The 8949-nt window shown below is 54.1% G+C and overlaps 1 protein-coding gene across 4 annotated transcripts; it reads right to left on the bottom strand.

Annotated features, from left to right (window-relative positions):
* Positions 1-3064: 3064 nt before the first annotated feature.
* TEX45 (testis expressed 45) lies at positions 3065-8671 on the bottom strand. 4 transcript variants are annotated; one of them, XM_047703913.1, is made up of 9 exons: positions 8520-8671; positions 6722-7301; positions 5721-5827; positions 5534-5634; positions 5194-5306; positions 4975-5084; positions 4428-4632; positions 3811-3896; positions 3065-3308 (listed from the first exon to the last, which is right to left on the bottom strand). In XM_047703913.1, exons 1-9 carry the CDS (start codon positions 8532-8534, stop codon positions 3081-3083), a joined length of 1545 nt encoding a protein of 514 aa, XP_047559869.1. In that variant the 5' UTR covers positions 8535-8671; the 3' UTR covers positions 3065-3080. The 4 variants fall into 4 exon arrangements, 3 of the variants coding, with proteins under 3 accessions (XP_047559869.1, XP_047559881.1, XP_047559891.1); XR_007122955.1 differs by having other exon boundaries at positions 3194-3308; positions 3811-3931; XM_047703925.1 differs by lacking the exon at positions 3065-3308 and having other exon boundaries at positions 3816-3896; positions 4428-4710; positions 4975-5058.
* Between the last annotated feature and the right edge of the window lie 278 nt (positions 8672-8949).

Here is an 8949-nt window from a genome sequence, read left to right as displayed (position 1 = left end):
GCTACCGCTTGGGAGGTTACATGATTGCAAGACGGCGGGGTAGATTTCAGATTTTCTTGTGTCTGAGTTATAAAAAACAAAACTTATCCAAATAAATGTGAAGATCTAATTGGCTTTATTAATGACTCTTGGGGATGCCTGGGTGGCTCAGTTGGTTAAGCATCTGCCTTCAGCTCAGGTCACGATCCCGGGATCCTGAGATCAAGTCTAACGATGGGCTCCCTGCTCAGCTGGGAGCCTGCTTTTCCCTCTCACTCTGCCCTCCCCAACCCCTTGTTCACTCGTGCGCTCTCGCTCTCTCAAATAAAATCTTAAAAAGATACATGAATTGGATAGCAACCCTCCTAACACAGAGAGGGGCAGTTGTACAAGGAGGAGTTGTACAAATTGGAAGGTTTTTATAGGGTTAGGGCGAGAAAGTTATAAGCAAAAGAAAAGGATTGTTCTAGGCAAAGTCACTTTCCCTTATGGAAAGGTAGGGGATATTAGGTGAATTACCTCATCTTCTGTCCAAGGAGAAGCCCATGTGACAGGTTACTTTACTGGTGCTTATCAAAAAATTCCTGATTGGTAAATTAAGGTTTACATTTCTGGGGGAGGTTGAAACTGCATTTAGGTTAGGTACTAACCCTTGGTTCGGTAACTTAGCCTGACCCAAGTAACACCATTTTGGGCCTGTGGTTTTCTTTGTAACAAAGTAAAAAAAAAAAAAAAAATCCTTTTCTCTACTTGATTTAGAGTTAGCCGGGTTTCTGTCACTTGCAACAAAAATGGTTCAAGACATTTAAAAAACATGGGCACCTGTCATCAAGCTGAAGCTAAATGCTAGACCCTGTTCTAAGAATGGTACAGGTGCATTTTATTTAAACCTCATATCCACTTTATGAAGGAAGAACTGTTGTCAATTTCATTTTATGCACAAGGAAAGTGATGGGCAGAGCATGACATCACTTGCCCAAGGACAGAAAGGTAAGTGGCAGGTCTGAATTCTGCTGCTCCTTGTTTTCCTATAAAAATTAATCTGTTCTCCCATGTTCAATCCTACTTTATTCATCTTGTTTTATAAGCCTTTTGGGTTTTTGTAGTTGATATGAAATGCCTTTTTTTTTTTTTGGTGTGGGGAAGGATGAGTGGAATATAGGGAGGGATAGACATACATCCATAAAATACCTCCCAAATCATGATGAAGTATCTTTCTGCGCTAAAAACATTTCTAGTGAAGCTCCCATTCTTTCCTAGCAACGCATCCCAGGGATAGTCAGTTCCATTGTTAGAATATGCTTCAATTTGTGTGGAAATCTGCCTCCTTGGAACTCCTACACATCATTTTTCATCTTGTGTCTGGGTTGCTTTAAACCATTCCTAGAACCAGGCAGGAGCATGCATTTTTCAGCAACCAGAGCTACATGGAAATGAATACCAAAGTCAGCTTTCTGAGCTTCCTGGCAGGCAAGCAAAAATGAAAAGCCTTTTAGATAAGGGTAGTCTGATAAACAACCAGACCAGCTTCACCAGGAGAGTCTGATTTTGTCCTGGGGATCATTGCAGGTTGGGTTCACTGCAGTGGTTTTTCAACCCACTCTCCCCCAACCCCCAGGGGACATTTGGCAATGCCTGGAGATATTTTTGGTTTCACAGCCAGCTGGTGTAAAGGGAGAATATGCTATTGGCATATAGTGGTTAGAGGTCAGGGATGAGGCTAAACGTCCTACAATACACAGGAGAGCCTCTGACAAAAAGGAACAATCCCATCCAAAATGTCAGTAGTACTGGGACTGAGAAAACTTGATTCATCATGAGGTAATTCAGAAGTGTGTCATGTAGATCTTTAGTGGAAGCAAGCAGAAGAGGGGTTTCGCAGCTAGCAGTCCCTTGAACAGATAATAAAAGTGCAGCCAAAAGGGCTGTCTTATTCTGTGGGACTCAAAGCTGAACTCCTGTACTTCCTGTGGAAATGACAACTTGACCTCACAGAATTGCTGCCCCTGGGGAAAGGGCTTCTGGTCGGGTTTGAGTTGGCTCTTAGTGGCTCATTGGACTGAAGGCCTTGGTCTTTGAAGGTCTGACTACGGAGTCAGGGACAGAGTCAGAGAACCATGTGCATTCCCTGAAACCAGATTCTCAACAGCCGACAGAAGCAGGCCCTGGGCATGGCCCCCAAGGCCCATTTTACCCCAGATAGAGCTAACCTCAACACACCCAGCCTTCAAGATGGGGGCGCTGTCCAAGGTACCATTTGTTGACACGCTTGTCAAGCCCTGTCATTGACGGGGCTCCACTCCATCCTCCTCCTTTCCCGCACTTTCCACTTTGTTCCTGGCTGGACACCTACTCCCTTGGACATGATCATATCCTGATGACTTTTGTTGATTTGTCCCTGGACCCACCCCTGACCTGGGGACCAGTTGCCCAGCCAGCCTGCGCACTGTTGAGCTTTCAGCTTTCACCCACAATGGAGGAAATTGCTGGGTCACTCAGCCTCTCCCCTCTCTGAACCCTACCCCCTCTCTCAAAGACTGAAAGCTCCTTCCCATACCCTCATCTTCCTCCTTCCTCCATACCTTCATGCTCAGAAGGGAAGTGTTCTCCCTCCTTGACCCCCCAGTCATACATACACTGCCAAGTATGTATATTTCTCATTTATAGCATTCTAATGAGAGAGCTGTCATTCATCTCCATTTTACAGATGAGCAAACAGGTGAGGCTCAGAGGGGTTAAGTGACATGCCCAAGACTACTGTGCAGGACAGAGAAGTGAAGATTTAGACTCTATCCTTTCAGCCTAGGAGCCTGTGTTCTCAGCCCTTCACCACACTACCCTGTTCAGTGCTATGACTCCTTTCTTCACATCATTCAGATTTGTTGGTGAACCAGAACACCTTACACTGAATCCAACCACCATGCCTTTGCACAAGCTGGGACGGCCCCCTTGCCCAGAGGGGGGTGATCTTCAGGGCCCGTGGAAGTGTCTGTTCAGGACTGTTAGATGGAGTCACTCTCTCCTGTACCGTCCCCAACCTACCAAGCATCCTCTGTCATGGCTGACTGACGCGGAGGGGTGGGATGCTGCCAAGACAGTGTTTATTGTTGGCTAGAGCATGGGTAGGTGGGGGCCTGGGGGGCCCGAGGGTCTACCTTCCCAGACCCACACCCCCACTGGTGAAGGGAGCCCAGAGGCACATGGCTGTCCTGAAGATTGGTCAATCTCAGCTCTGCTGGGCCCTGGTACTTGGAGGCAAACTCATCCTCATACTGGGTTGAGAAGAAGCGCTGTCTGCCCAGCGGGGGCTCAATGTGGCTGTATTTGCTCTGTGGAGACAGGGTGGGTAACCTGGCAGGATAGGCTGGAGGCTGGCTGACCTACTGGGCCCACCCCGTGGTTCCCGTGCCACCTTGGGGAGCAGCAAAGGCTGATGACTGGGCTCTGAGGAGGTGGGCAAAAGGTGCCCCACCTCGGTCTAAGCCAGGAGCTGGAGGAGAAGCTGGAGAGAAACCAGTGACCCCTGGTATGATCCGAGGACTGCGGTGACCCTTGGTAACTATGAGGTAACCCTCAGCTGGGGGTATAACTGTGGCTGGTAATATAAAGGTGTCCTTGAGCTGACCCTGACACGACTCTGGGGGTGAGCTAGGGATGACCTTGAGGCTGGGTGACGTTAAGATGACCCTGTACCTGGGGTCATCCTAGAGAGACCCTGGAAGGACTTAACACTAATTCTGGGCCTGAGGTGACGGTGTTATCAACCTGAGACAAAGCTACACTGATTGGGGGGGCTATCTGATCAGAGAGGTACCCTTCCCCGTCCCTCACCCGCTGAAGCATTTCCTCAGTCACGGAGGCTGGAGGTGTTCTCTGAGGCTTCAGCATCTTCTGGTTCATGGTTAAAAAATCTGTTTCTGTTGATTTGGGTGGGGGTAATCGAACTGAGGGGCTGAGGGAGGAGAGGTGTGGCCCCCAGGTAGGAACGTGGGAGATTAAGGATGGAGTAGGACTTCAGGGCAAAGCCTGAGCCAGCGAGAACGTTGGAGCGAAGGATGGGTTAGGAGGCGGGGATGAGGGAGGAGCCAGGGGCGTGGCAAGCGCAGGGCGGGGCAATGTAGGGCAAGCTAGTCCGTGAGGGGGAGGAGTCAGAGTCTGGCAGAAGAGCATGGGTTAGAGCCGGGAGAGGGCAGATATGGAGAGGGGCGGGCCTATAGCCAGGCAAGGGGCGGTGCCGTGGCGGAGGTGGCGGTCGCGGTGGGGCCTCAAGCCCACGAAGGGGCGGGCTGTCCTGGGGCCGAGTGGGGATCTCCGCCCAGGGGGTGGGATCTCGCGCTTCAGGAGGCGGAGCCAGAATCTGTCGGTGGGCGGGACAAAACTGGCCGGGGCGGGGTTAGAGCTGTGGCGGGGAAGGGCCCTCTGCCCCTCCCCGCCCCCAAACCGCTCACCGTCAGTGCCCTGGGGCAGGTTGCTAGGCATCAAGTGAAGATTGGGTGCTTTCTGCACCTTCTCTGGCGAGGCAGGGGGGCAATAGTCCGTGCCCATGGAAGTCTGGAAGAACTGTTTGAGCAGCGAGGGGTCCCCTAGGCATACGTGACTCTTCAATTTCTCTAAAGGCACGTGGCGGCTGGGCGGTGCGGTCACCGGATGCGGCTGTTAAGATCACGTGGCATCTAGGAAGCTCCCGTGTCCGGAATCTCCCAAAACCCGGGTGGAGGAAAGAGGTGAGCGCTGTACGACGTTGGATAGCTCACACCCTCCATAGGCCCCACGTTGCTGGTGCTGGGAGTAGGCACTGTATCTCATTTTGCAGAAAGAGCCACTGAGTGGCTTAACCCTAGATCCTGAAGGTAGATCCAAGAGATCCCCCCACACATGTCAAGCTCACTCCCACCTCAGGGCCTTTGCACTTGCTGTTCGTCCTGCCTGGGAGACCTTTTTCCCTGATGAACCCCGGGTGGGGGGAGCGGGGGAGGTCCCCCCCTTCCTGCTGACCTGGCCATGGAAGAAATGCATGGACGTGGTGAGGCTGCCTGGACCAGGGCGCCAGTTTCCTTCCAGGATGTGCGACGCTGGAGTCTGGTCATGGTGAAGGACAAAACGCTCTGCCAGCGGCAGAGTAGGTGCTGAGCCAGCCTGGGAGGACCCCATGGGGAAGGGAGGGTTGGGAGAGGTCAGGAGGGATAGGGGTGGCCAGGCCGGCAGTAGACTCACCTGGCTCTCGGGCATAGAAGTGTTCAGCCTTGGTGGTCCTGTCATGGAATAGGCCATCTCCAGGACGAATATTCACATAATGGATGTGGGCTGCGGCCTGGGCCTTATCATACCTGCAGATCAGCAGGGATTTGTCTGATCTGGGCCCTTGCAACTCCCAGGAAATGGGAGAGGGGAAGGCTTCCCAGAGGCCAATTTGTGGGGTGCTCATGGTGGGAGAGCCTCGCTTGTGGGTGATGGAGGCCTCAAAGGCAAGTATTGGCTCCAGAGCCTTAGGTGACACACTCCACGTGTCGCTGAGAGCCCTTCACCCTGGTGGAAGGCCACCATCCTTTTGTACCTCTCTGGGGGCAGACCCTGGGGTCTGTAGGCTTGCTTCTGCTCTGAACACATGGGCCCATAGCCAATCTTGGAGTCTCCCAGTTCGACGCTGGAGAAGGCCTGTGCGTGGACAGAGGTGGGAAGGGCAACACCACCCAGCCCCTATCACTGCCCTCCCCAGCAGCCCCAGCCCCACATGGATTTACCCTCTTACACATCAAGGCCGGTGGGCTTGGCAGGGCCTGGAAGTGTCTCTGGTAGGAGGTCGCATTGTCCTGTCTGCTGTGGTCCCACCTGAGGGGGTTGAGGCCCCCTGTAGATAAGCAAGAGTAGACAGAGAAGAACTGAGCCCCCGCGGCCTCAAGCCCACTAGGATTCGAGTCCTTGCCTGGAAAGGGGAGCTGGGCAGTCCTGTCTAGCCTCCCCCGAGGGCTGTGTGGAAAACATCCAAAATAATACAAGAAATGATAACAAGATTAACTACCAAGTATTGAACCCGCCATCAAGGTTAAGGGCTTCGAACCTCATTTGCAGGACTCATATTCTCCCCACCTCACAGCCTTCGGGAGGCTCAGAGAGGCAAAATGACTTGCCAGAAGTCACGGAAATGTAAAACCAGAACAAGTCCAGTCCAGATCTGACAATCCCTGAATCCCGCGTGGAGGGCCTCTGACTAGTGACTCCCCCCGCGGATCCCCTTGAGTCACAGAGTTGGAAAATCGCACAAATGACAGCTACTCTTTTCTGAGCACTCCCTGGATGCCAGCTGTACCACGCACTCCGTGCCTTTGGCTTCAGCAGCTCCTGCGAAACGGGGGGCTATTGTGGCACCGAGGAAAATCCAGGCTTGGAATGGTCTACTTGCTCTAACCTGGTTCCAAGCCACCACTTCTGGCCCTGGCACACCCCCTTGGAAAAAAAAAAAAATTAGGACCTATGCCATTCTATGAGTATAGAAACTGAGGATCTGGGAAGTTCCAGATTTTCCTGGGCTCGGCACTATTGATATTTGGGGCTGGAAAATTCTTTACTGGGGCGAGTTGTCCTGTGCGTGGTAGCATCCCTGGTCTCCTCCACCCCTGCTAGTAGCACTCCCTCCGCCAACCAAAACGATCTCCACACTCAGCCACATGTCCCCTGGGGGAGGGCGCGGAAACCCCGCCCACCGGGAGCTGGCAAGTGGCGCTGGCCGCCCGGGCGCCCTCACCGAGGTGGCAGCAGGGCGCGCGGGGCTGCGGGCACGGGTCGTGGGGCAGGTAAAACGCCTGGTAGGTGGTGGGCGGGATGCCCAGCTTGGCTGGGTCGCCAGGCGGCACCGAGTCGCGGTCGAAGATGAGCCGCGCGCCGCGGATCTGCTCGCTCGCGCGCGCCGGCGGCTCAGGCCAGCCGAAGTCGGCGCGCACGGTGGACGCGCTGGTGCGGACGCGCGGGTCGGCGAGCACGCGCCAGTTGCTGGCCTGCATGGTGAGGGTGCGCTCCCGCATCTCCGACCGCCGGGACGGCGACGGCCCCGGGGGCGCGTACGCGCCGTGCGTCTCGGACTCGAGCCCCGTGCCCGCCGAGCGCGTGTCCTGTGCGAAGAGGGACCCGCGGGGCGGTGCCTGGCACTGCTGCGCGCGGGTTCTGCCTGGGTGGGCCGGGAAGTCCCGATGCGATGTGGACTGCATGTCGCCCACGTGCAGCCGCGGGTCGGGCCCCAGTGCAAAGTGCGAGGCCTTGAGGAAGTCCAGCCGGGACATCGGGCATGGCAGCGGGGTGACCGCGGCCATCGCGGGACAGGGCGCCACCTGGGAGGGGCGGAGATCCGGGAGTGAGCAAGCGCCGGGCTGGAGGACAATGCTGCCTTTTACTCCTGCCTGTGTTCCAGGCGCGGGGCACTTGGGGTTGGGGACATTGTGGAAAGAAAAAAAAAAAACAAAAACAAAAACAAAAAACAGGCCCAGCCCCGGTGCCTGCCCCCAGGGAAAGGAGAGATATCATCATTCATTTGATGCTTACTGTGTGCCAGGCACTGTTCTAGGTTCTCGGAAGGGGTAACATCAGATAACAAAACAGACCAAGAGCTGTACCCTTGTGGAGTTAATACTGGGGCGAGGAGATGACAGACAATACTGAATAAATGCACTGCTATCAATTGCGGAGTTAGGAGAAGGAGCTAAGGCCTGTGGGTAAAAACGTCACACTGGGAAGGAGGATGGGGCTGAGGTTGGGAGGGTTGCAGTTTCGAATAGAGTGGTGTCCCTGAGAGGACAGTTGAGCACCTGGAAAAGGTGGGAGGGGAGGTTTTGGGTACCGGGGGGAATAGCATTCCAGGTAGAACAAACAGCAGGTGCAAAGGCCCTGCCTGGAGGGGGTCAGTGCCGCAGGAAGGGCTGAAGAATGAACCACTGCATTCTACAGTTTCTCTGATACAGGAGCCCCCTCTCCTCACTCTCAGTCAGTGATCAAGGCCATGGCTCTCCCCTTCAATGTCTGCTCAGTCCTGGCCACTGTCCTATCTGTGCCACACACCTCCTCATTGGGCTTCCTGCCTCCTGCGGTTGCCCTCCAGGATCTCTTCCTTCCCTCAAACTCTCTGAAGCTTAGACACCTCTCACTCCACTTCCCTGATCTCTAGTTCCCGGCTGTCAGCGCCCCAGTTAGCTAACTGGGACTTCCTTGCCTTTGCTCAGAGCGGAAAAGTCGCCCTCCCCCTCGTCCTACCACACCCCTAGAGCAGGTTCACCCCCTGCCCAGACCATGTCCGCTCACAGCTAGCTCACGTCGACCTCTTTAGAAAGCAGGCATCAAGCATGATAACAAGACCACAGTTTTTCAGTGTCTGTGTTTGTTTGTTTTTTCTTTTTTTACCATTTTGGCAGCAAAAAGAGTTGAGGGTTGAGAAGTTTTCTTATAGTTGATGGAGAATCGGACAACTGAAGTTACTAGCTAGGTCACCTTGGAATAAATAACTGGGCTCCCGTCAGCTTCAGCTCCCACATCGGGGATGAGGATAAGGTACTTACCTCAAGGGGTGGCATGGGGACTACTGAGTCTTAGAAGATGCGCTTGGCAACTTGGCAACCGGCCTGACCCTCAAGACTTCCTCTGACTCTGTCCCCAGTCTCCCAGAGGATGCTCATACGTTCCTTGTTCCTTCCAAGGCTGCGTCCCAGTGTGACCCAGCTCTGCCTATTGTGACCAAAGAGCTTCCCCCAGGCGGTGCTCTCACAATGGTCTCCCAGGAGCTCTGAGGGCGGCTGGGAGGAAGATCAGGAGTGAGGCCAGAGGATCCCGCCTCCTGAGAGCTCAAGAGAGCTTGGCAAGTGACTTCTCGAAGCCTCAGTTTTGTCATCTGGAAAATGGGGTGGAGAATGGTGACCACTTTAGAAAGCTGCAGTGAGGATTGGGGGCAGGTGTTCATGAGTATAAGTTCCCAAAGTTTTCCTGCTGGTC

This window comes from Lutra lutra, chromosome 1 (assembly GCF_902655055.1).
Source record: "Lutra lutra chromosome 1, mLutLut1.2, whole genome shotgun sequence".
Classification (NCBI taxonomy): Eukaryota; Metazoa; Chordata; class Mammalia; order Carnivora; family Mustelidae; genus Lutra; species Lutra lutra.
Note: the sequence above shows the minus strand (reverse complement) of the source record. Positions and strands in the feature narration are given on the sequence as shown.

Excerpts from the sequence above, each read along its gene's own strand:
- TEX45 (XM_047703913.1), bottom strand. Across the intron at positions 5,828-6,721 it reads CGCGCCCTGCTGCCACCTCG|GGGGCCTCAACCCCCTCAGG; the intron begins GTGAGGGCGCCC and ends GCTTATCTACAG. Across the intron at positions 5,085-5,193 it reads CTTCTATGCCCGAGAGCCAG|AGCGTTTTGTCCTTCACCAT; the intron begins GTGAGTCTACTG and ends TGCCGCTGGCAG.